Consider the following 27,791-nt stretch of genomic DNA (forward strand, 5'->3'; position numbering starts at 1 on the left):
AATGCATCATGTTACAGTATGGCTACAATGTTGCACATCTGGTTAGGTGACAGTGTACAGAGGCACCTGGAGTCAAGTAACTATTTGTGCTGGGAATCTCATTCCTCTTAGGTTAGTTACAACTGGGGTTGGAGTGAAAACCTACAGGAGGGTAGCGCTCCAGGAACAGGTTTGGAGAGCCCTGGTGTACCTAGTAAAAAGCATTTGTTTTGTATCATTTATGACAAGAAATTGTTCATTATTTCTTACTCTTAAGAATAAAATAGATACTGTGTTATATCCTCTTTACAACTAGCCTGGCTAGTGCGACCCATGTGACTACACAGCGAAGAGCTATGACCGAGAGCTGGTGTCAGCCAGACTCCTTTACAACAGTGTACAAAATGGCCTCTTGCAAGACTGTCAACCAGAGCTGTGTTCAGCTACAGAAAGGGTATCCCACTCACAGTTCATCCACTTTACCCAGTCAGAAGGAACTTCAACACAGGTGTTTGACTAATCTTTTTGTTTATTAATCATTGTATAAGGCCACTCTGGACTGTGCAGACTTAATTGAGAGAGGAGAAATTAAATCACATTGTCCTTGTTACATTTTCCCTGCACTGCGGTGAGCTCCATCTCCTGGCGCAGTCACCCTGGACAGCATATCCACATCATAATGGAGTGAAAGTCAAGTTATACATCAACTGAAGCAAACTAAAGAGCACAAATAGACATGATAATACAATATCATTATATAATAAACCACTGCATGAAGTGTTAGAAGGTACATACTGTACAGTACATGGTGCATATAGCATACGACTTACGAATCACTACACAAGCATACACTGTTGCATGCTTCAGGAAACTAATATGTGAAGTCATGTCATAGTGGTCTGTGTGTGGTTCTCTGTACATTCCACTCATCTAATACAGGGTCTGTGTGTCATGCATAATTAGGCTTCATATGGAGTAGAAAAGGTAAAGACATAGCCTACATAGTGAAGCAGGTCATCCAAGAGATTCCTAGATCAGATAGTTGCACACACATAAAAAACACACAAACCTCAGCATACCTGCAGTCAGTGGAAGCCCATCTATCCCTATATCAGGATGCAACCACCAGCACAGCTATCAAGCATCAGATGCTTTCTCTCTAAGCCATCTTTGGTTTCAGCCAAGAGGCCTGAGTCCTCTATGTGATGCACACACAGAGGTTCAATTCCCAGGAGGGATCTAGTGTAAACAATCATATTCGTCAAGGGGTCCAGACAGCGTGCAAAGAGGAAAGTCAGGGGACAAGCTATGCAATGAGGAGGACATGGCACTGGGGAATTCTAGGGGGTGACAGATTTTAGCTATTCATTCAACATATGAAAAATGTTATTTGTGCTAGTGGGGAAATGCTAACCCAGTATACCTATATCAATCTTTAAAATCAGTGCTTCAGCAGAATCAGTACAACCAATAAGTGTACTACACACAGTCAACTGGCACTAGTTTCCACATCACTAATCAGTGCCTGATTCCGTTTATAGACCTAATTCATTAAATTATAGTGGTTTCTGGTCATCCATGGACAAAGTTCCTGCTTTTCAGCTCTCCTGGTTTTCAAACCTTTCAGCCAATTTAGAGTATGGAGATAGATCCCAAGTCTCTAACTATGGAGAGCCCACTAGGACTTGAATCCCTCGGTTTAAAGCTACATTGACAATCACAGGAAACCAACATAAAAAGCTCCATAAGGTAATAAACAAAAACATAAAACACAATGACAGTGACAGTGGCAAAGACAAACCAACATTCTGATGTGAATATAGCCAGCCCACCTGAAGGCAGTGCATTGATCATTTCACTTGCACCTATTCTATTTGACAAAGGCTAAATGCAACCCCACATCAATGCTATCTAGAGATTTAAGGAGATGATAACTGGAGAAAACAAACATTTTGATTGTATAGATAAGATGAAACCCAACAATACCAAAAAGCTGTTGCAGAACTGTGAACCTACTGTGAGAAAATCCTTCAATATCAGCCTGATATTCAGGGCCTGTATTGTGCAAGTGCCTCAGACTAGGGGTTCTGATCTAGGATCATTGTTGCCTTTAAGGTCATAATGAATTAGATTATATGAACACGGAGAACCTGATCCTAGATCTGCACTCCTACTCAGATGCTTTATGAATACGGGCCCAGGGGGTGACTACCATGCTAATTGCAAACAGAACTGTCCCTGGTCAATATTCAGGGTAGCAGCTTCACTTCATATAATATTAAACTGTAAATTCAGAGTTACATATGGGTCGTTCCGAAAATAGTGCCTTTTGCGTGCGTCCCTTTGATATATTAAGTAGGAATTGTGCACAAATATTGAATTGACCAAGTTACACTACTCAAAAAAGGCACCTAAACGGCGGAAAGACCCATATGCTATTGCATTATCAGTGGCTTAAATAGGTTTTTCATTTATTGATTCTATCCCCTAGTCTTGCTATCACTAGAAACCGGTTCCATTCATAACTCTCGACCTGAAGTTCTACTAAAAGGACAAATAGAACAAGACAGGTTTTCTAAGGCAACGGGGGTTTTCGGCAGCGACCCTGGCGCTGCAGATATATAAACTCATTGAGTCAGTCCTTTTCCTCTTCTCTACCATAAGTCCTTTTCATAGGAGTCAAAGTCAGTGGAGTGGTAAGATACAGCTGGAGAAGCTCGAGAATCAGACCTAGGGTGGAGAATGCTACAGTCATTCATTCAGACAGACAAAGCCTCGGCCCACAGATTCTATCTAGGCAGTGGAGAGCATTGGTCTTCAGTTCAGAGTCTCTGCTATGCTATTGATAATGCTGATCAGATCAGAGGAAGGAACAGAAGGAAAAGGCATGTGTGTATAATGGCCTCTACTCCACTAGGGGGAGCCACCCACCTCTCCCCACTGTAGGCATTGATATGAGGTTCTGTTGAAGAGTGAAGGCAAAGAAAGGAGTGCTTTAAGGGCCCAGGGCCCCTCTGCCACATCCCTGCTCTCAGGCATAAGTTAGGAGGGGAGAGTCGGCGGCGGGAGGGTGGTGGATGGGAGTGGAGTGGGTAAAGGTGGTCCAAGTCAGTGGTTCGTGGGTTGGTTCTGTTGTTCCTGTTGGAGCTTGGCTGGAGATTTTGCGGGGGCTTCGACCGGCGGCTTGGCTGGGGCTTTGGCAGGGATCTTGGGGGACGGCGGCGTGGCGTGCAGGCCGGCCTCGGTGCCGATGTGCACAGTGATGTTGGTGTAGAGGGGGAAGTGGTCACGTGACAGCACCTCGTACTCCACCGTGTTCATGCCGTCCAGCTTCCACATCTGACGCGTCTTGGCCAGCATGTTGAACCTAGGGGAAGGGAGGGAGAGGGGAGTTTAGTGATGGACTGGGGGTTTATTCAACAGACCTAGGTGTTATTCGATAGAGGGCAACATTCAGAGGTAGCAGATGGAAATTAAATGTACAGATAGGCAGCACATTCTATTTTAAAGAATCTGAACGTGTCACCCTACTGACGTGTCAGCCCTGTACCATACCTCCTGGGGTTCACGTCGTTTCCCTTGTCCAGCTTGTGTTTGATCATCTTGTAGCGGCCCACCTTCACCGATGGACGAGAGATGAACATCCCACCTAGGGATACTCTGAGAATGGGAGAGAGGGAAAGAGAGAATCATTTTAATTGGGTTATTATCTATTAGAAATAATAGGATTATTCAGTGTTTCTTTAAATTGTATCATTTTGATAGACAGAACAAACCACAATGGGTCCATAGTTCAATGAACTGGCTCAATATTCCACCCCCAAAAACCCCTAGGACCCCCTCTCACCTGACTCCAATGTCATCGTCCTCTCCTCCCCAGCCCCAGTAGTTGTTAGGGAAGCCGTTCATCTTCAGGTAGTGCAATGGCGACAACGCTGACACCCCTCCGAAATACATCTTGTATGGCAGCCTAGGCGAATGACAGAGGATTCAAATAAAAATGAAGGATCAGATAGGGAACAAGTGAAATCAGATGAAATCAGAAATGAGTGAAGCCACGCATAATGAAAAAACTAGAGTCTTCACTGACAACTAAAATGTAATGCATTTTGTGTTAAATAAACTTGTGAAAATCCAATGAGACGTATGGTGAAAAGAGGAACTAATAACTATAAGGGGAAAAATAAGCAAAAAAAAAAAAGAGGATGGACTGACTTGTATCCAAACTTGTCCATGGCGATGGCGGCGTGCTTGGGGTTGACGTCGCACATGTAGGTGTTGCGGTCGTCCTCAGGGATGAGGTCCACATCATGGAAGAACAGGCAGTCCCAGTCCTCCTCCCGCATGGCCTCCCGGAACCCAACGTTCATCAGCTTGGCCCGGTTAAACGTGTAGTTACCAGCCTAAAGAGTACAGACATGGTTAAACGTGTAGTTACCAACCTACAGAGGGACAAGTAACATACACTTTTTATTTGGCCTTTAGAGACCCTTATGTCAGCAACAACCTTCAAATATTCAATATTGACATGGTTTCCATAGAAATTACAACAATAATAATAGGTTATTCAATATGAACGTTCAGTATTTCCCCTACGATTTTTTTTAGCAACGGTGGCAAGGGTAGTGGGGGTGCATTGCTGCAAGCGGTAGCGCAATGACATGCTAGCTGTTCCCATAGACTTCCAGTCATTGAGCTAATGACTCTCCATTTAAAAGCGCGTCTCAGCAGAACGATAGATAGGAGATAGATAAAGATATCCACTACATGGCAAAAAGTATGTGGACACCTGCGTGTCGAACATCATTCCAAAATCATGGGCATTAATATGGAGTTGGTCCCTCTTTTGCTGCTATAACAGCCTCCACTCTTCTGGGAAGGCTTTCCACTAGATGTTGGAACATTGCTGAGGGGACTTCCATTTAGCCACAAGAGCATTAGTGTGGTCGGACACTGATGTTGGGCGATTAGGCCTGGTTTGCAGTCGACATTCCAATTCATCCCAAAGGTGTTCGATGGGGTTGAGGTCAGGGCTCTGTGCAGGCCAGTCAAGTTCTTCCACACTGATCTCGACAAACCATTTTTGTATGGACCTCGCTTTGTGCACGGGGGCATTGTCATGCTGAAACAGGAAAGGGCCTTCCCCACGAAGTTGGAAGCACAGAATCGTCTAGAATGTCATTGTATGCTGTAGGTTAAGATTTCCCGTCACTGAAACTAAGGGGCATAGCACGAACCATGAAAAACAGCCCCAGACCATTATTCCTCCTCCACCAAACTTTACAGTTGACACTATGCATTTGGGCAGGTAACGTTCTCCTGGCATCCGCCAAACCCAGATTCGTCCATCGGACTGCCAGACGGTGAAGCGTGATTCATCACTCCAGAGAACGTGTTTCCACTGCTCTAGAGTCCAATGGCGGCGAGCTTTACACCACTCCAGCCGATCCTTTACACCACTCCAGGTGATCTTAGGCTTGTGTGCAGCTGCTTGGCCATGGAAACCCATTTCATGAAGCTCCCAACAAACAGTTATTGTGCGGATGTTGCTTTCAGAGGCAGTGTGGAACTCGGTAGTGAGTGTTGCAACCAAGGGCAGACGATTATTACGTGCTACACGCTTCAGCACTCGGCGGTTCCGTTCTGTGAGCTTGTGTGGCCTACCACTTTGCGGCTAAGACGTTGTTGCTCCGAGATGTTTCCACTTCAAAATAACAGCACTTACAGTTGAGTGGGGCAGTTCTAGCAAGGAAGACATTTAACGAACTGACTTGATGGAAAGGTGGCATCCTATGACGGTGCCATGTTGAAAGTCGCTCTTCAGTACGGGCCATTCTACTGCCAATGTTTGTCTATGTGTGCTTGATTGTATTCACCTGTCAGCAACAGGTGTGGCTGAAATAGCCAAATACACTAATTTGAAGGGGTCTCCACATACTTTTGGCCATGTAGTGTATATATCATATTTGGGCCCCCGCTGCTAAATGAATATTGGGTAAACACTGACGTTGGTTCCATACATGACAACACAATGACATAGTGTCCATACAACAATAATGGGTAATTGGGTTTACCCAAATATATGGAGTATGCGACTTCATTTTTATACAGTTTACTCTCCGTTAGTAGTCTCGAAAACCTGACCCTAGGCAACACAGTGACTAGGGTCTGGTTTCAATTATGGCCTCTTTTGGCATAGAGGAAATACGTCACTGCCTAGGTCACTACTTTATCTGCTTGAATAAAATACAAAATAGTAGCTAGCAAGATGGAAATCAGAGGTAATTTTTTATGAGTGCATTTCGCAAGTGGCTAGTTTGCATCAACTACCATTATTAAAACCACTGGAAAGGTTTTGCCTGCAAACTTTGGTTTTGAATCGCAATGTGGATCGCATTAGTGGAAACCAAGACTGTTCTCAGGGCTGGTTGTAGCTACATATTTTCGAGTCGTGTCGGGGACAATTTCAGCTAACCCTAGTCCTTTTCCTAACCTTAACCCAATTCTCCTAACCTGCTACGTTAATTCTCCAAACCTGCTATGAAAAGTTACTTCCGCTAGTCAAAACCGGCAGACCTGCCCTGAGAGCAGTGAAAGTATCCACTAATGCGATACAGCGTTCTGCCTATTTTTTTCCCCCCTTATCGAATTACTAGTTCCTCTATGCCAGAAGAGTCCATTGAAACCAGACCCTAGTCACCTGCAACTATTCAATACGGAAATGAATTGTGTAGTCTACATACAATGAAATCAATAGTTTGATTATTTACAGTACAACTGATCATTTGTAAAATCGATACAATATCACAGCATACACTCAAATAATATTCGCTACTCTAAACTAAAATTAGGGTTTAAAACATCTCTGGACGATTACACCTAATCCATGGCAAGATACGAAATTTGAGAGCTTCACTGAGGTCAATAGCATGAGTAGTATTTGTCCCTGTGGTTCAGTGTGTGTGTGTGTGTGTGTGTGTGAGAAACTATGACAACCAACCACGGCTGAAGACATGCAGATGCTTGCACTGCTGCTAGCCTGCATTATCTTGTTTGAGCTGAGTGCAATCTGGCACTGGTTACGCAAAAATACTGCACGCATGCAGAGTCATGAATAAATGGTTTAGACATGATGCTGTATCATCTTTCTAATGATAAATGCCTTAGAGCCAGGTTCATTTTGAGATGCTAACTTGGTAGAGGTTGGCTTAGCATTCATATGTTGCAGGTAAACAACAAGCAGGCAGTGACAACTTGACTAACAGTATGAAGGTGAGAAAGTGCTTGTTTAAAGTGTAAACTAAGGGATAGCTACAAGTTGTTAGGATGATTAAACTCTTAAGCCTTCAGTCAGCATCTTTCAACCACAAGGCTGTGTGTGATTCCATGGTTAGGACACCAGAGGGCGATTTTGATCTATGTTGAATGTATACTTGGCCTCACCATTACAGCCAGAAGGTAGGCCAATTTAATATGTTTTTTGGTCAATTGTACGAAGTGTAAAGAACATTTTCATACTGATAGGCTATGTTACAGATTGCTCAATCAATTGATAACATTAATGTTGCCTTTAAAGCGGCAATCAGCAGTTGAAACAAAAAGGACCCCGTTTCGGTAAAAGGCTGAGGGATGGGGCTGGGGAAATGTGCAACCACTCAAATTCATAGAGCCATGGATGCATGGACTGACCATTCATGATATCAACATTATAGTTTTAACCATGTTTAGAGGCTAGACAGTGTTTGTTACATTTACTTTGTTTACAAACATTGGAGTAAAAACAAGCTTATATTTTGGGTTCTGATGGGGTACGACAGTTGAACTAAGCTTATGAGGCATTTATAAGTAATATTCTTCAAGAATCAATGGGTACATATCATTCATTTATACGTCCAAAAATGTATGTAGCAACTGCAGATTGCCCCTTTAAAATGTAACCTTTTGAAACTGTGTGTGTGTGTGTACGCCTGGACGTATGCATCTCACCTGGTGTATGACGTAGATGCCGTAGTTGAGCTGCTGTCGCTGTAGGAACGGGTGAAGGTAATAGAGGAGGAACTTCAGGTGGTGCTCCCGGTTTCTGTGAGGAATGATTATGGCGGTGCGGTGCTGCGCCTCACAGTCAGGCGGCCTGTAGCGCCCCCCGCGGACCACCAATGGATTCTTCCTCGCCACTTGGGCCAGTGTCAGCCCGGAAGGAAAGTTGACGTGGATCGGTCCACCTGAAAAGAGAAACAGGGTGAGAAGAAGCCAGATGTCATAACAACATTTTATTGCTAGACCTATATCATAACACACACACCAAATAACTCAAAATCAGTAGGTTGTCCATGCTAGCATGCTCGTTCTAACAGTTTTTTTGGGATTTGAGATCAAATGTTTTACATGAGGCGACAGTACAGAATGCAGTGTTCCCCCTTTTATCAATTTCCCCTATATCCCTTCTGTTCTGTCGTCTCATATAAAACATTTAAGCTCCAATCCAAAATGCTGCAGTATAGAGCCAAATGAAAAGGTTTTAGCTTCAGTGTCCAAATAAATACGTAGGAGAGCGTAGGTCTAGGCTATGTAGCCTATGTGCTTTGAAGTTTGTCACTTCACAAAGTCAGTAACCACTGCAAACAAATACCTGTAGAATATAAAAGGGCACAGCAAAACATTGTAGGAGCCTTTGCAAATCTCTTGGTTTCAGTGTGGCTATCCAAATTAGAAGGCAAAAAAGCAGGAAGTTGGACACAAGGTAAACTGACCTTCATTTGAACACAAGTATATTCAGTCCCTCTAGTCGAAGCGTACAACAAACACTCCTGTTGGGTCAGCCGCCACCGGTCTCGGCTCAGTTTGAATGATCTCAAAGTCAAAACGCATCCTTCCTTCCCTTACTAGGGGCCATCATTGAACATTGATCAATTCCTGACTGTATACGTGAAGCCAAGGTTCCACCATATCATGTCTACTCAAAATTCTGGTAACTTTCCCAGAAATCCTGGTTGGAGGACTCCCGGAATCTCCAACCAGGATTTCTACTACCGAAATTTTGCAAGCCCACTACCCATCCAACCTGGTCAGATCAGTAGCCAACTAACAAGCAAGGACAGTTGCATGTGTGGAATTATTTGGAAATTCCCTTCCACAACAAACCAACCGAGGCTTTCTGACTGCCCACATTTCGTTTCCTGGCACACTAATCAAGTATCTCAGCCACTTTCTTTTTCGAGAAAGTATTGTTCTGGCGTACATTGTAAAAAAACATTCCCTCTTCAGTTTCAGTCTGAAGAGGGAATGAAGTAAGAGATACGGGGAGGGCTGAGTAACTGAAGACGGCGGCTGGTGAACTCATAGAAATAGAATCGGGCTGCCAGTTCTAGGACTTCTATTTCTATGGGTGAACTCACCTATCAGGGGAGACGTCTTGGGGCAGTAGGGCATGTCCTCGACCCGGCCGTGGGCCTTGACAAGGAGGGACAAGTTGGCGTAGACGTCACTGCCCGTGTTGTTGCGTGAGTGGGGCGAGTCGGCACCAGACGTCCCCAACGCTGGTGTCTCCGGCTTGCGGAAAATCCGTATGAAGTATGACACTCGCTTGTGGTAGCCCTCGCGGGACAGCAGAGCCATGACGACGAGCTGGACACCCAGGAACATGAACAGGTAGCGCCATTTTGACTGTAGCCACGTCGCCATCTCTGCTTCGCAACAAGGAACTTGGAGAGCGGTTTGGTGATTTGTTTGGCTTCGTTAGTCCTAGCGACCTACACTAGAGGAACGCTGTGAGAAAATGCTTACTTTGTGGCTGGGTAGAATATGGGGTGGGATTGTCAACAGTATGTATGGAGATGTATGTTTTTACTGTAAACAAGTGTGCACTGTCAGTACTGTGCAACTGTGTATGATCTGATAAGTGCAACAGGCAATGGATATGGAGGTGTATGAATGAAAAGTGCAAAATCCTTAAAATATGTTGAAATAGTTTTCAGATATTGGAGTGTGATATGAAGTTAGATCAAGTTTATAGGAAAAGGACAGTGAGAAACCATGAAGGCACTTTGGTTCAGCTGATCACTGCAGAAACCCCCAAAAATGAGGTAAAAAAAATATGGGGAAAAAATAGATCTTTATTGCGTCTATTTCAACCTCTTGTCCCACCACAAGTCGAGATGTGTCGATCTCCAAAGTCTGCTGGTGGCCCTCTGGTTCATCGACGGCGTGTGGTGGCTATGCCAGCCCAACATCATGCTACTAGAATTCCATCAGTGGCCCAACCACCACCACAGCTCGTTTGTTTCCTGTAAACGGCTGACTGGGTGTTATTGTGCTGCCTTCTGTTACCTAGCAGTTAGCAACCTCTCATGGGGGCCCTCCACACAAACAAATAGCCACCAACAACAAAGGGAGCGTAGGCAGCTGTATAGGACCCTATCCTTTACAGAGGACTATGGTTTAGTTTGGTTTGACAAGGATGGCTGGCTGATTAGAGCGGTAGGAAGAAGGAGTGGACCGTAACCAGTACAGTGGGAGGAGGAGTGGTCAGGGGCTGGCTGTGTGTGTGTTAGGGGAAGGGTGTGGGGAAGGGGCAGACAGAGAGCAAAGAGAGGAAGGGGGAGGTCCGATGGCGACTGCGGCTATTGTCCCATTCTGACTGGCACACTCTGGGCTGAGAGATGCTTCCAAGGGGGAGGGGTCCACTGGGCCAGACGGACAGAGGCTCGGACCAATCACGAGAATGGAGCTCTGAAAGACAACAAGAGAGAAGTAGGTGGTTAAGAAATTGTTACGATTGATATCCTATAACAATCCATTGTTGCTGCTTGCATCTTTCCCAATTAGACTAACTGTTTACCACATAAATGATGCACAGCCGGAACAAACAGCTTGTTTGTTTTCAGCTAAACAGCCCAGCTGGAGAGAGCCAGGAGGAATCAGGCACAATGGGGGCTCCAATATGGACGCCTTCGCAGACAACACACCACTGGCAGTAACCGAGGAGCAGAAAGAAACGCGAGCTCAGAGGAGCTAAAGCGATTCAGAGAATCAAGATAGAAAGCAGTGGTCGTTCTAGCTCTAGGAAAACGTCCTACTACCACTCAGACCTCGACCCCTCAGACAGACCATGGCACGATCGTGGGTCGTTAAACGGTCCTGCTACTTGTGCTCAAGTAATCCTCCGTCCTTGCGCTGGCTATCTGTTGGAAAGTACCCAACACGTCAGCACTCACGGATAAATTAGTGCTCATTAAAGATGTCAGCCTCAGACTAACTCTAATCCAAATCCCACATGGAGCCCAGGGATTGGCAGAATGGTAGAGAGATACAGCGTTGCAGAAAACAGGATGAGTGCGTGTATAATAATAATAATATTATTATTATTATAATAATATATGCATCAGGGTTTCTGTTAGCCAGTAATAGCCAGCTTTTGGCCATTAAAAAAATAGAAACGCTGATAAATAAATTGGCACCGGCCAATTGTCCAGGAGAAGGTAATAAATCCCATTGCGAAATAATGCTTTTTAGCCTATTCATTGATGGAAAAACCAGTTGATGGAAATACATTTGACCAGTCATGCTTATCGATCAATGGGTCAATTTGCATAATTTTGTGGAATTAAATTGGCGCGTATATTCGTTATGTATCACACGCATGGCATACAGATACAGCCTTTTGGCGGAAAATCTGTCAGCTAAATGTTATTTGTCATATGCGCCAAATACAAACAGGTGTAGACTTCACCGTGAAATGCTTACTTCAAAAGAAAGTTCGAAAAATTTGCTAAATAAACTAAAGAAAAAATATGATTGTTGAGTTGCGACGGTCAGTAAAAAGTAGAGGCCCAGCCAGGCATATTGCAATATTTCAAAATACAAATTGTTGGAATGCAAATGGCTATTGCTGTAAAGACAATGAAAAGACTCTAATCTGTCTTTTAGTTGAGCGAACAACAGTAGACCCATAGCCTATCTTATTGGCACCAGCGGAGAGCATTGGCCATATCCCTAGTGAGTACGCACTCTGCATATTCACTCTTTATAATTGTTGGGTCAGTGCCACTTAAAAGTTTAGATGGATGTCATATTGTATTTGTGTCTCCCCTTCTCATAGGCCTATTATATGGACAACGTTGTTTTTATTGAAGGTCAGTGTCGGAGTAGGTTACCCGTATAAAAAAAATTAAATAAAAAAAAAAAATAAAAAAAATAAAAAATATATATATATATATATATATACACATACACATACACACACACACACATACATATACACACACTGCTAATGTCTCCAGTCATATCAAGTGCAGTAGAATTGCATGAAATGGGTTTTTCATGCAAAGAATGAAGAAACGTATCTGAAATAGCCTATAGCCAAGGCCTCTACACTATACATGCTCAGCCATGCATTGAATAGTCTTTGAGTTACAGTGGGGGAAAAAAGTATTTAGTCAGCCACCAATTGTGCAAGTTCTCCCACTTAAAAAGATGAGAGAGGCCTGTAATTTTCATCATAGGTACACGTCAACTATGACAGACAAATTGAGAAAAAAAATCCAGAAAATCACATTGTAGGATTTTTTATGAATTTATTTGCAAATTATGGTGGAAAATAAGTATTTGGTCACCTACAAACAAGCAAGATTTCTGGCTCTCACAGACCTGTAACTTCTTCTTTAAGAGGCTCCTCTGTCCTCCACTCGTTACCTGTATTAATGGCACCTGTTTGAACTTGTTATCAGTATAAAAGACACCTGTCCACAACCTCAAACAGTCACACTCCGAACTCCACTATGGCCAAGACCAAAGAGCTGTCAAAGGACACCAGAAACAAAATTGTAGACCTGCACCAGGCTGGGAAGACTGAATCTGCAATAGGAAACCAGCTTGGTTTGAAGAAATCAACTGTGGGAGCAATTATTAGGAAATGGAAGACATACAAGACCACTGATAATCTCCCTCGATCTGGGGCTCCACGCAAGATCTCACCCCGTGGGGTCAAAATGATCACAAAAACGGTGAGCAAAAATCCCAGAACCACACGGGGGGACCTAGTGAATGACCTGCAGAGAGCTGGGACCAAAGTAACAAAGCCTACCATCAGTAACACACTACGCCGCCAGGGACTCAAATCCTGCAGTGCCAGACGTGTCCCCCTGCTTAAGCCAGTACATGTCCAGGCCTGTCTGAAGTTTGCTAGAGTGCATTTGGAATCCAGAAGAGGATTGGGAGAATGTCATATGGTCAGATGAAACCAAAATAGAACTTTTTGGTAAAAACTCAACTCGTCGTGTTTGGAGAACAAAGAATGCTGAGTTGCATCCAAAGAACACCATACCTACTGTGAAGCATGGGGGTGGAAACATCATGCTTTGGGGCTGTTTTTCTGCAAAGGGACCAGGACGACTGATCCGTGTAAAGGAAAGAATGAATGGGGCCATGTATCGTGAGATTTTGAGTGAAAACCTCCTTCCATCAGCAAGGGCATTGAAGATGAAACGTGGCTGGGTCTTTCAGCATGACAATGATCCCAAACACACCGCCTGGGCAACAAAGGAGTGGCTTCGTAAGAAGCATTTCAAGGTCCTGGAGTGGCCTAGCCAGTCTCCAGATCTCAACCCTATAGAAAATCTTTGGAGGGAGTTGAAAGTCCGTGTTGCCCAGCGACAGCCCCAAAACATCACTGCTCTAGAGGAGATCTGCATGGAGGAATGGGCCAAAATACCAGCAACAGTGTGTGAAAACCTTGTGAAGACTTACAGAAAACGTTTGACCTGTGTCATTGCCAACAAAGGGTATATAACAAAGTATTGAGAAACTTTTGTTATTGACCAAATACTTATTTTCCACCATAATTTTTTTTTCTCATTATGTCTGTCATAGTTGACGTGTACCTATGATGAAAATTACAGGCCTCTCTCATCTTTTTAAGTGGGAGAACTTGCACAATTGGTGGCTGACTAAAAACTTTTTTCCCCCACTGTATATTATTAACCTAAATTATGACTATCCAATCTACTCATCACATTATGAATAGTAGGCTATCTTACATAAGTCTGCAAATGCGATGATGCATGGAATGCTTTATTATGAAGGTGCATTGTGATGGTGTAAATGTGCTTCCCCAAACTTGAAACTCATACCCGGCCTATGCATATGCTAGTGATTTTGTTGTTCGTTTCTCGTCTTGTAGGCTGAGGAAAAGTAAATGTGGACAGTTATTTTAACATCTTCAAAGTGCACGGTAAGGACATTTTCTGTTAAGATTAATTACCATATTCTAAATGTGATTGTCATTCTGAGCACCGTGGGTGGACGCCCTAATCAGGTTACGCACCCAATGCATATGGGTTCGGTACATTTCTCAAATGTCTGGTAAATTAAAATGCTGCTGGTCAAATGTCCGGCGCCACATTTTCATAACGGAAACCCTGATATGTATGTGTGAGGGATCTGCAAATGTGAGCACATCAGTTAACAGAAATCTCCCTTACCCTGCGCCTTTTCAGCTTCAATACTCCTTAATCCCCAGTCGATCTGCCTCACACTCACAGAGGATACAAGTTCTTTAAACACAGAGAAAGAGAAATGGATAGACAAGAGGGAGGGATAAATCAAGTGCGAGAGGGTGAGAGCACGAAAGGAGTCGGCAAAATGAGGAGATACTTGACAGGAAGAAGAGAGCTAAAAAGAGGGAAAGAGTGAGGAGAGGAAGAAGGAAAAAACGCATTTGCTTTTGGTTAGTTATTTGTTTTGCAACTGGAAATTTGAGCAGATGGAAAGTTGAACTTCAGTCCGTCCTCTAATTTCCTCTCTAATGAGTGAGGCCAGCAGCATCATATAGACGGCCACCATATAGGCATAGTGGCTAAATCCTTAGAACAAAACATGATACCATTCCTTTACTATGGTATAAATGCATACTATACTACCTTCTGTCCAATGCAGTTTCACAGGTGTTTACATGAATAATCGGCTGATCAACAGGGTGTGTATAGTATCATCCCTGCCCGGTAAAGTGCTCGGGGGTGTACTGTGACTTAAAATGGGATATAGTGTTGCTGCCTGGGATATAGTGTAGCAGGACAACTTGGCAGCTGGCACCTCCCTTGACAAAGCCAGGGCCTTGCCTTCTTACCATGAATATAAAAAGAGCCAGTGACTTGATTTAGATGCCCCTGTTCCTCAGGCTATGTGATGCTATGTGAGGGAATCTGAGAATGACAAGAGGAGAGGGGAGGGAGAGAGGAAGCAGAGTAGGCCCTATGCTATGGACTAGTTTTTTTTGTTTCCCCTCTCACCAGCGTTCAATCTAGGCTACATTCCCTCTCTCGAGTCTCGACATTTGAAAGTCAGAGGTAGAACTGGCATTACTAACTCATGCAGGCCCGAGTCAGCCAAAACAAACATCTTCCCTCCAGTGTTCTTCTACCTCCTCACGTCGCCCCTCCTCCTCTTCCTCAGACTGTCCTGTACAGCAGCACATGCTTTAGACTGAGTGATGGCAGCTATGGAAGATAACAGGCCAGATATGGGACAATCCTTTTCTGCCTGGAGCCATCAATATTACATGCATACTGTATGTCCACATGCATACTCGCACACACTAGAATGGATGCGAGAATAGTAGCCAGCGAGGGAGCCGAGGGAAGAGAGGAGGAAGAGAGAGAAATGGGGAGGTGGAAGGGGGGCAGAGAGAGAGAGCGAGAAGTATGCGAAAAGTATATATAGATCATTATCAGGCTCACACGCATGCGATGCCCATAGCCAGGCAGCCGACCAGTCAGTCGGCCAGGCACAGGGGACCCACTGGGAGACAGGCCGTCCTGGGGAGGGGAGCAGTCAGCCAGCCAGCGCAACAGACTGCTGGGAAATATGGGACAACGACCCCCCCCCCACAGCAAAAAGCAAAGACAGGCAGAGCAATAGGAGAGAAGAAGAGAGTGGAGGAAAGTGGAAATATGTAGCCAAGTACTTGAAAACATCTGGTGTGCATCTGTCCCAAAGGAGAGCTGCAGAGCAGCAGTGGAAGTGTAGGAGTGGGAGGAAGAAGATGGGGTAGAAATAGTTGATAGGCCTTGCGTTAGAGTCTGCCGCCTGTGAATCAAAGCCTTAACCCGCTGGAGCAGAGCGGGATGCCAGACACGAAGAGGAGAAGGATGAGGGACTGGAGAGATGCCATGTTCAGCTGATTAGAGGAATGCGTACTATATCCATCCATCCATTCATCCGTCAGCATCTGTCGGCTGTGGAAGACTGTGCTCTCCAGCTTTAACCTTGTGATCTCTATAGTCTGCAAATCCACAGCTTTGGAGGAAAAGGCCATCAAATCCTTGCACTCTATTCAGAACCATTCAGTTCTATACACTGAAGATAGGCTTCACTGAGAGTCATGCAGACTTCTGCTACGTTTCACCTCAGATTGTCAAAAGAACCTTACCAACATATCACCTGTCTCCATTATGAAGCAAAGTGCCACAAATACTACACCTGTCAAGCCTGGCTGATGAAGTTACTGGTCACACCCACTGCATTTCTCAAGCGTCACTACCTGATTCTTTATCTATTGCCATGAGTCACTAGACGTCTCCATGTGTCACCTCTTACTGAACAAACCTGTGGGAGCGTATAGGAGGAAAGAAGATATGGTATGAACAAAGTTAACAGAAACCACGTGAGGGAAAGAGTAGACGAAACTGCCCTCTCCCTTCGGCTCACTACCACACTCAGGTGTAAGGTGACAATACACAATAACACGCTATCCGTTTTCAATTACTAAACTGATCAACTGAAATCCTTGAGGACAGTTCCTGACTCCTAAGCAGGTGATATGACCATCATGATATAGGCTAGCCTAGGACATGAGAAAACGTAGGCTTAGGTTCCTTCCCAGAGTCTGTGAAATCAACGGAGGAAAAGAGGCTTGAGCCAAAGACCAGCTTAGTTTGCACTGCCCTGAGCATCAATATGCACCAGAAAATGTGCTTCGTGACAAGAGCATTATCTTTACTTGACTGCAGAGACGAGGGAAAACTGTTCATATATTTGGATAACCACTGGCTATATAAGGCCAACCCTACTTTCTAAAAAATTGTCTACAAAGTTACAGTAGCTAGCTCTTCCAACTAAACTAAAGTCCAGGCAATTAAATAATTAGAATACACAGTGTGAAAAAAAGTGTCAGCATATTAATGAGGGCTAGCGCCCGCGTCATGGCAACACACTGGCCATTCATTGTCAGTGCAGCTGGTACATGTCTCTTTAGCTGCTCCCTCAGGTCTGAGTCCACTGGGACAGGCTGAAGATAAAGAAACACCCCTACAGGTTCTTCTGGTTCTCCTTTACAGTCTGCTGCTGCTTGGGTAGTTACTAGCTTTGAGTAGTTTCCATACTGCAGAGTTCATTTGTGGCTCGAGCACACACACACACACACACCTCTGGGACAGCCCTCATTGCAACCATGATGACAAACTGCACGGCTCAGTAGCTAAGCAATGACAACCATAGGGACCAACCAGAAAAACGGAGGATAACCACGTAAACATATAACAAAAAGGGCACTAAGAGTCACGCAGACACATGAATGGCGAAGGTGTTGCCTTTCCACCACTACTATCATTCCAGAGTACTGGGCAGAAAACAAAGAGATGGCAGCCTGGGACAGGGTCAACATCATTGTTAGATTGTGTTGGGGGAAATGTTGTAATGTCTTGCCCTGATTGGACAGAAAGGGAGTAGGGTCAGCAATGGAGTCGACAAATAGGAAGGCTAACACTAATGAAAACAGCCACAAGTATCAACAGGGATTGACATAACGGGTTGCCTTATCACCTGGGGCAAGTGAACTGAGCAGTCGGGTTGTTCCATTGGGCAGGTGACCGTTTATACTGAAAACAACCACACACTATGGTCACATAAAATACAGAATTTATCGCATTTCTGCGTGTAAGTGATCATATCTGACAGGCAACCAATAGCCTACTCCTTACTTGGCTGATGGGCAAGTGCACTTCAGACCTTAAAGGGATACTTCAGGATTTTGGCAATGAAGCCCTTTATCTACTTCCCCAGAGTCAGATGAACTTGTGGATCCCATTTCTATGTCTCTTAGTGCAGTTGGAAAGCACAATTGCTAACTAGCGTTAGTGCAATGACTGGAAGTCTATGGTAACTGTTAGTATACTAGTAGATACCATAGACTTTGTCATTGCGTTAACGCTAGTTAACATTGGCTCGCAAAACTACCTCCAACTTCCTTCATACTGGATGCAGAGACATAAAAATGGTATCCATGAGTTCATCTGACTCTGGGGAAGTAGATAAAGTGCTTCATTGCCAGAATCCTGAAGTATCCCTTTAAATGTCCAATACCTGTTGAAGGGTAGCAAATGAATGTTCACACAGCACTGGTTGGCTGCTTGTGTAACAGTACTTTGCTAACTGTTGTAAGTATGTTGTTAAAATCCTGTTTTTGCATGTTTAGCATCAAACTGTATGCATCAAAGCCCAAATAGGTGAAGCATGTCATCACAGTCTCTTCCACAAATGGAGAGACACACCTCCAAGTATCACACTGCATGTATATCTGTACAGACCAGGGTTGAGTTCAGTACGTTTTTACGTTCTGGAACGTTCAATTGATTGTAAATGGTGCTGTCCTGAACGACCAGTTGAAAAACAGGGAGGGGTTGGGTTGTGGGTTCGGGAACGCTGTCAGCATGACCGCTGCCCTTTAAATACGTCAGTCAATGCTTCAAGCCACACCCACCAAACGTACCTCAAAGTCTGTTCAAGAACGTTCTGGGGAAACGTGTCGTTCAGTACAAACAGTTACGCAACGTAGCAAACGTTCAAGCGAACTGAACGCACCAGAACAGGGTTTTACAAACTCGGTCCTGGGCCCGCTCCCGGGTGCGCGTTTTGGTTTTTGCCCTAGCACTACACAGCTGATTTAAATAATCAATGCGTGATGAGTTGGTTATTTGAATCAGCTGTGTAGTGCTAGGGCAAAAACCAAAACGTGCACCCAAAAGCGGGCCCAGGACCAAGTTTGGGAAACACTGTGATAGAAGATAGGATCTGGATGTTCTTATCCTATGAACACCGTGGAGTCCTGCAGTACAGTCCCCTCCGCTGGTCTAACGTTAGAATCAGTATCTACTCAGTCAACCTGACAGCTCCTGTGACGGGGCTTTTGTGGCTATTTTTCTCACTCTGGTAACTATTTAAACAGAAAGGAGAGTAGGGAGGAAGGTTTGCCCAGCTCAAATGATGCTTTCCATAGCAAACTGATTACAGAACAGGTGTACACCTTCAAAAGATACTGTGAACCATCAGATCCTCCTCTCCACCCTCTCCGAGCTGGGCATCTCCGGCGCGGCTCACTCTTGGATTGCGTCCTACCTGACCGGTTGCTCCTACCAAGTGGCGTGGCGAGAAGCTGTCTCCGCACCACGTGCTCTCACCACTGGTGTCCCCCAGGGCTCAGTTCTAGGCCCTCTCCTATTCTCGCTATACACCAAGTCACTTGGCTCTGTCATATCCTCACATGGCCTCTCCTATCATTGCTACGCTGACGACACACAACTAATCTTCTCCTTTTTTCCCCCTTCTGATAACCAGGTGGCGAATCGCATCTCTGCATGTCTGGCAGACATATCAGTATGGACGACGGATCACCACCTCAAGCTGAACCTCGGCAAGACGGAGCTGCTCTTCCTCCCGGGGAAGGACTGCCCGTTCCATGATCTCGCCATCACGGTTGACAACTCCGTTGTGTCCTCCTCCCAGAGTGCGAAGAGCCTTGGCGTGACCCTGGACAACACCCTGTCGTTCTCCGCTAACATCAAGGCGGTGACCCGATCCTGTAGGTTCATGCTCTACAACATTCGAAGAGTACGACCCTGCCTTACACAGGAAGCGGCACAGGTCCTAATCCAGGCACTTGTTATCTCCCGTCTGGATTACTGCAACTCGCTGTTGGCTGGGCTCCCTGCCTGTGCCATTAAACCCCTACAACTCATCCAGAATGCCGCAGCCCGTCTGGTGTTCAACCTTCCCAAGTTCTCTCCACGTCACCCCGCTCCTCCGCACACTCCACTGGCTTCCAGTTGAAGCTCGCATCTGCTACAAGACCATGGTGCTTGCCTACGGAGCTGTGAGGGGAACGGCACCTCCGTACCTTCAGGCTCTGATCAGTCCCTACACCCAAACGAGGGCACTGCGTTCATCCACCTCTGGCCTGCTGGCTCCCTACCTCTGCGGAAGCATAGTTCCCGCTCAGCCCAGTCAAAACTGTTCGCTGCTCTGGCACCCCAATGGTGGAACAAGCTCCCTCACGACGCCAGGACAGCGGAGTCACTCACCACCTTCCGGAGACATTTGAAACCCCACCTCTTTAAGGAATACCTGGGATAGGATAAAGTAATCCTTTTACCCCCCCCCAAAAAAAAAATAAAATTTTGTAAAGTGGTTATCCCACTGGCTATTAGGTGAATGCACTTATTTGTAAGTCGCTCTGGATAAGAGTGTCTGCTAAATGACGTAAATGTAAATGTAAAAGATGGTGAACAACACAATATAGAAAACACAAGACAGACCACTTCCTGAACTTGATTGCACAAACCACTGTTTGCAAAAGGGGCTGGTGCATTATATTCACTTCCTCCTAATCCTGTTTGCAAAGGGGCTGGTTCAGGAACTGTACACAGGATACTCCTAAACCTTGAGTATACAAGTTTTCCATCACAGCTGGTTGATTTTGCAAATAGATTTTTTTTGGACGTTAAATGTTTTTGAAAATTAAACCTCTTGAAACTGCTTTTTATATCTGAATATTTTCTTCACTGTCTGGAAACAAGATCGTAATAGTGGCTGAGACCAAACTATTTAAGAATTCAGATTTTTATCGGTTTCCCCAAATACCTCAGCTTGTTACCTGTATAAAAGACACCTGTCCACAGAAGCAATCAATCAATCAGATTCCAAACTCTCCACAATGGCCAAGACCAAAAAGCTCTCCAAGGATGTCAGGGACAAGATTGTAGACCTACACAAGGCAGGAATGGGCTACAAGACCATCGCCAAGCAGCTTGGTGAGAAGCACCAGTTGGTGCGATTATTCGCAAATGGAAGAAACACAAAAGAACTGTCAATCTCCCTCGGCCTGGGGCTCCATGCAAGAGCTCACCTCGTGGAGTTGCAATGATCATGAGAACGGTGAGGAATCAGCCCAGAACTACACGGGAGGATCTTGTCAATGATCTCAAGGCAGCTGGGACCATAGTCAACAAGAAAATAAATCGGTAACACACTATGCCGTGAAGGACTGAAATCCTGCAGCGCCCGCATGGTCCCCCTGCTCAAGAAAGCACATATACAGGGCTGTCTGAAGTTTGCCAATGAACATCTGAATGATTCAGAGGAGAACTGGGTGAAAGTGTTGTGGTCAGATGAGACCAAAATCGAGCTCTTTGGCATCAACTCAACTCGCAGTGTTTGGAGGAGGAGGAATGCTGCCTTCGACCCCAAGAACACCATCCCCACCGTCAAACATGGAGGTGGAAACATTATGCTTTGGGGGTGTTTTTCTGCTAAGGGGAGAGGACAACTTCACCGCATCAAAGGGACGATGGACGGGGCCATGTACCGTCAAATCTTGGGTGAGAACCTCCTTCCCTCAGCCAGGGCATTGAAAATGGGTCGTGGATGGGTATTCCAGCATGACAATGACCCAAAACACACGGCCAAGGCAACAAAGGAGTGGCTCAAGAAGAAGCACATTAAGGTCCTGGAGTGGCCTAGCCAGTCTCCAGACCTTAATCCCATAGAAAATCTGTGGAGGGAGCTGAAGGTTCGAGTTGCCAAACGTCAGCCTCGAAACCTTAATGACTTGGAGAAGATCTGCAAAGAGTGGAACAAAATCCCTCCTGAGATGTGTGCAAACCTGGTGGCCAACTACAAGAAACATCTGACCTCTGTGATTGCCAACAAGGGTTTTGCCACCAAGTACTAAGTCAAATTTTGCAAAGGGGTCAAATACATATTTTGCTCATTAAAATGAAAATCAATTTATAACATTTTTGACATGCGTTTTTCTGGATTTTTTTGTTGTTATTCTGTCTCTCACTGTTCATATAAACCTACCATTAAAATTATAGACTGATCATGTCTTTGTCAGTGGGCAAACGTACAAAATCAGCAGGGGATCAAATACTTTTTTCCCTCACTGTATATGCCTTGATGATACTTAGAAACATGTATTTACCACATCAACATTTTAATATTTTACATTATTTTTGGAATTATCTTAAGAACAAGCATTTAAGGTTCACATATGGAGAAAATTATCAATATCAATTGTAATATAATACACCTTTGCCTCAAAAATATGTACCGTGATGGTAATAACTTAGCGTTGTGGTAATGACAGTGTGGTGGAAATGAAATTTCATATAAAACTGATGAAAACTACCATTAAATTATTTTATTTTTTAAGGGGGTAGATCAGCTTTAATACTGCAGATAGATTGTAACTCAATATCAATGTAACTATCTGCATCACTTCCAATCCCCCATATAATTTTTTCGCATATACACACACACACACTATATACATACAAACATATACACAGACACACATATACATATATACATCCAGTGGGGAGAACAAGTATTTGATACACTGCCGATTTTGCATGTTTTCCTACTTACAAAGCATGTAGAGGTCTGTAAGTGTTATCATAGGTACACCTCAACTGTGAGAGACGGAATCTAAAACAAAAATCCAGAAAATCACATTGTATGATTTTTAAGTAATTAATTTGCATTTTATTGCATGACATAAGTATTTGATACATCAGAAAAGCAGAACTTAATATTTGGTACAGAAACCTTTGTTTGCAATTACAGAGATCATACGTTTCCTGTAGGTCTTGACCAGGTTTGCACACACTGCAGCAGGGATTTTGGCCCACTCCTCCATACAGACCTTCTCCAGATCCTTCAGGTTTCGGGGCTGTCGCTGGGCAATACGGACTTTCAGCTCCCTCCAAAGATTTTCTATTGGGTTCAGGTCTGGAGACTGGCTAGGCCACTCCAGGACCTTGAGATGCTTCTTACGGAGCCACTCCTTAGTTGCCCTGGCTGTGTGTTTCGGGTCGTTGTCATGCTGGAAGACCCAGCCACGACCCATCTTCAATGCTCTTACTGAGGGAAGGAGGTTGTTGGCCAAGATCTCGCGAACATGGGCCCATCCATCCTCCCCTCAATACGGTGCAGTCGTCCTGTCCCCTTTGCAGAAAAGCATCCCCAAAGAATGATGTTTCCACCTCCATGCTTCACGGTTGGGATGGTGTTCTTGGGGTTGTACTCATCCTTCTTCTTCCTCCAAACACGGCGAGTGGAGTTTAGACCAAAAAGCTCTATTTTTGTCTCATCAGACCACATGACCTTCTCCCATTCCTCCTCTGGATCATCCAGATGGTCATTGGCAAACTTCAGACGGGCCTGGACATGCGCTGGCTTGAGCAGGGGGACCTTGCGTGCGCTGCAGGATTTTAATCCATGACGCCGTAGTGTGTTACTAATGGTTTTCTTTGAGACTGTGGTCCCAGCTCTCTTTAGGTCATTGACCAGGTCCTGCCGTGTCGTTCTGGGCTGATCCCTCACCTTCCTCATGATCATTGATGCCCCAAAGATCTTGCATGGAGCCCCAGACCGAGGGTGATTGACCGTCATCTTGAACTTCTTCTATTTTCTAATAATTGCACCAACAGTTGTTGCCTTCTCACCAAGCTGCTTGCCTATTATCCTGTAGCCCATCCCAGCCTTGTGCAGGTCTACAATTTGTATCCCTGATGTCCTTACACAGCTCTCTGGTCTTGGCCATTGTGGAGAGGTTGGAGTCTGTTTGATTGAGTGTGTGGACAGGTGTCTTTTATACAGGTAACAAGTTCAAACAGGTGCAGTTAATACAGGTAATGAGTGGAGAACAGGAGGGCTTCTTAAAGAAAAACTAACAGGTCTGTGAGAGCCGGAATTCTTACTGGTTGGTAGGTGATCAAATACTTATGTCATGCAATAAAATGCAAATGAATTACTTAAAAATCATACAATGTGATTTTCTGGATTTTTGTTTTAGATTCCGTCTCTCACAGTTGAAGTGTACCTATGATAAAAATTACAGGTCTCTACATGCTTTGTAAGTAGGAAAACCTGCAAAATCGGCAGTGTATCAAATACTTGTTCTCCCCACTGTACTTATTATGGACACAGTATGTTTTACATTAGTCTTGTTGTTATTAGTTATTAGTCCCAACCTTCAATTCCATTCAACCTCTCCCATCTACCTCTTAACACCATCCATATTGGATTTCTATTTGCCATATATTTTTCAACTGTACTGTGATGTCTCACAAAAGTTCTGAACCCTTCCATTCTCATTGTTTCTACAGATTGTAAATTGAAAATAAACATTTTTGCTAAAAGTATTATTATATTATTGATCGATTGACTGACTTTTCAGATCACCCAGTAGTGCTATCTGCAGGGTTAGCTCCAGGTAAATATTGCAAACCTTCAGCCATTCCTGGACCTGTGACCAAAAACAAGTTACAAATGGACAGTACCAAAACAAATAATCTAATGATTCTGTCTCTTCGCAGCAGAATCTGCAGGGCTGGGAAGATTGTATCCCCCATATAAATAACATTCTACTGGTTGCAAAAATGTTGTATAATAATTTTAATTAAAAAATTCTAAGTTTTGAATCTGGCGTCGTTTTGCGTATCAGTTCATAAACCGTGTGCTATGGAATCGGTACGTCAAAAATCTCTTCCCAACTATTTTGCAATCTATATGGGACAGCTGTCAATCCTTTGGTCCTTAAATGAAACATGTATGCTTTTTTATTTATCCCAATTTTCTTTACCCAATTATGGTCTTTAATGCAGGGCCGACAGACAAGTTCCTTACTTTTCCCCCTGCCACTTTACTCTTCAATTTTTGCGGTAATGCTGCAATTATTTGGTTGTAATTTTGGGTAGAGCAGACATTTCTATATGTTTTTGTTAGCTGCATGTGCAACATAACTCCACCAGTCCTACCTATGATATCATTTACGAAGATTATACCTTTTTTTTTATTATTACAAAAATAAAAAAATTCAAAAAATTAGTATATTTGAGTTTAACCACAATATTTGTTGCATTATTTGTTCTGACGTTTCTGGAGGATTAAATTGAAATTGCAACCAACTTTCTATGGCTTGTTTTAGAAATAGTGATATTTGGGAGATGACTTACAGTTAGTGAAGACATATTTTTTTATACTGGCCCCCCGTGGGAATCAAACCCACAACCCTGGCGTTGCAAACACCATGCTCTATCAACTGAGCTACATCCCTGCCGGCCATTCCCTCCCATACCCTGGACGACGCTGGGCCAATTGTGCGCCGCCCATGAGTCTCCCGGTCGCGGCCGGCTGCGACAGAGCCTGGATTCGAACCAGGATCTCTAGTGGCACAGTTAGCACTGCGATGCAGTGCCTTAGACCACTGCGCCACTCAGGAGTCTATTAAAATGTATTGGAGTAAGATCATTTATTTATTTTGGGATATGTATACCGAGTATATACACACACATCACCATCAGACCATTTTATTGGTAAACTACACGGTAATGTAAAAGTAGTATTATTTACTGATCCAATACGTAATAGTACATTTATCATAATTTGGTTGTAATTCAGAGAGGTTAGAAAATGTATCTAGATCCTCTATGAGTCTGTGGAGGGATTCAATTTGTGGATTTAAAAGAAAACATGAATCATCAGCGTACAATGACACCTTTGTTTTTAAGCCCTTGATATTATTGTTGAATCTGATTTTAATAGCTAACATTTCGATGGCCATAATAAATAGATATGCCGATAGTGGACAACCTTGTTTTACTCCTCTTGACAGTTTAAAACTTTCTGAGAAATAGACATTATTGACTATTTTACACCTAGGGTTACTATACATGATTTTAACCCATTTTATAAAGAGATTCTCCCAAATTGAAATGCTCCAGGCATTTATATATAAACTCCAGTCTAACTTTATCAAAAGCCCTTTCAAAGTCAGATATGAATAGCAGGCCTGGTTTCCCAGATTTTTCATAGTGTTCTATTGTTTCCAGTACTTGCCTTATATTATCGCCAATGTTTCGTCCATGTAAAAAACCTGTCTGATTAGAATGAATAATGTCCGACAATACCTTTTTAATTCTATGCGCTACACATTTTGCTATAATTTTTGCATCACAACACTGATGTGTAAGGGGCCAAGAGTGTGCAAAGCTGTCATCAAGGCAAAGGGTGGTTATTTGAAGAATTCCAAATATGTTTTGATTTGTTTAACACTTTTTTGGTTACTACAGGATACCATGTGTGTTTTTTCATAGTTTTGACGTCTTCACTATTATTCTACAATGTAGAAAACAGTAAAAATTAAGAAAAACCCTGGAATGAGTAGGTGTGTCCAAACTTTTGACTGGTACTGTACATGGTAACCAAGTACACAAACTTTTGAAAAAACGTTATTTAATTTGCTTGTCATGGTGGCAATGACAACACTTAGATATGTATATAGTTTCAATTTTTTTGACTCTTTTTTTAAACAGGTGCTTTAAATATTTTCTAATTATAAAGACCTTTGTAAGTGCAATAAATAGCAGAATGTCAAAAGTCGGTGTGAGACAGGACTAAAACAGTGCAAAACAGTGAAATCCAGACATGAAATGCTGTAGAAGATTTTTAAAAACATTGAAAACTGAAAAAAAAAAATACGTTTAAGGTTATTTTAGTCTTTACTTAAAGGGGGAAAAAACATTTTCTTAAAAATCTAACCCTGAGACACAAAAATGACGTATTTGCTAAATCACCCAGCTATTCCTTTGGAATAAGATTAATTATTTGCTTGTTCACACAGACATGAACAGATGCGACAATATCATGTAGCCTACAACAGACAGACAGACACACACACACAGAGAGAGAGAGAGACATGCATCCACTGCCACTATGGTGTTCAGTAAACTAATCCGTTTTATTAGACAATTCATGTCTTACTTTAGATTTTGTCCGAGTCATGATGATGTAACCAAAGATTCCACAATTTCCGGCGTAGCTAATTTACCTGGGCTCGAGCCTTGCCTCAACAACAAACGTTATTGTTAAAGGAGCCACAATAAATACTTAACATTTTAGATAACCAACGTTAGCTACTGGCTAGCTAGCAAATGTGACGGATAAATAAGCTGTAAAAGACGGCAAACTAACGCTACTAACTCCATTTCATTCTGCTTCGCTAGCTAGCTAACGACTAGCTAACTTATTTCATACACGGGCATGATTTGTTAACGTCTCGTTAGCTGGCTATCTAGTTAGCATGATTAGCTAGATAAAAAATAAACTGTGGCCAGCTTACCAACTAAACGCACGGAATGGTGTTTACCATTCCACTCCTCTTGTTCGTGGATAGCTCAATTGTTCCTTTTCTAATTTATTCCAGGCAACGGTATTGCTAAACATCACTTTCACAATTCGAGTTGCTCTGGGGTTGCATTTCGAAGTTGAAATGCAGCTTTTTCAGCCCCACTTCACATGTAGAACTAGTACAGGAAGTGATGTACACAGCTGTTTGGTGTTGCTTGTAGTAAGGAATGGTACGGTCTAAGGATTTGTTTAGCGCACCTCCTCCAACCTCTTCATGTTGTATGCGTGTCCTGATTTTCACCACTACTTGCTGGTTTGGTTTCACAATAATTCAATGAACGCACTGGCAATAC

The 27,791-nt window shown here is 43.6% G+C and overlaps 1 protein-coding gene across 1 annotated transcript; it reads right to left on the reverse strand.

Annotated features, from left to right (window-relative positions):
* Positions 1-490: 490 nt before the first annotated feature.
* On the reverse strand, positions 491-27,644 carry LOC121560260 (beta-1,4-galactosyltransferase 3). The gene is made up of 7 exons (XM_041873277.2): positions 27,431-27,644; positions 9,375-10,707; positions 7,966-8,201; positions 4,195-4,382; positions 3,827-3,949; positions 3,535-3,639; positions 491-3,346 (listed from the first exon to the last, which is right to left on the reverse strand). The coding sequence occupies exons 2-7, from the start codon at positions 9,658-9,660 to the stop codon at positions 3,088-3,090; spliced, it is 1,197 nt and encodes a 398-aa protein (XP_041729211.1). The 5' UTR covers positions 9,661-10,707; positions 27,431-27,644; the 3' UTR covers positions 491-3,087.
* Between the last annotated feature and the right edge of the window lie 147 nt (positions 27,645-27,791).

This window comes from Coregonus clupeaformis, unplaced genomic scaffold (assembly GCF_020615455.1).
Source record: "Coregonus clupeaformis isolate EN_2021a unplaced genomic scaffold, ASM2061545v1 scaf0366, whole genome shotgun sequence".
NCBI lineage: Eukaryota > Metazoa > Chordata > Actinopteri > Salmoniformes > Salmonidae > Coregonus > Coregonus clupeaformis.

Excerpts from the sequence above, each read along its gene's own strand:
- LOC121560260 (XM_041873277.2), bottom strand. The coding sequence starts at position 9,660 with ATGGCGACGTGGCTACAGTCAAAATGGCGCTACCTGTTCATGTTCCTG. Across the intron at positions 3,640-3,826 it reads GACGATGACATTGGAGTCAG|AGTATCCCTAGGTGGGATGT; the intron begins GTGAGAGGGGGT and ends TCCCATTCTCAG. Across the intron at positions 3,347-3,534 it reads AACGACGTGAACCCCAGGAG|GTTCAACATGCTGGCCAAGA; the intron begins GTATGGTACAGG and ends CCCTTCCCCTAG.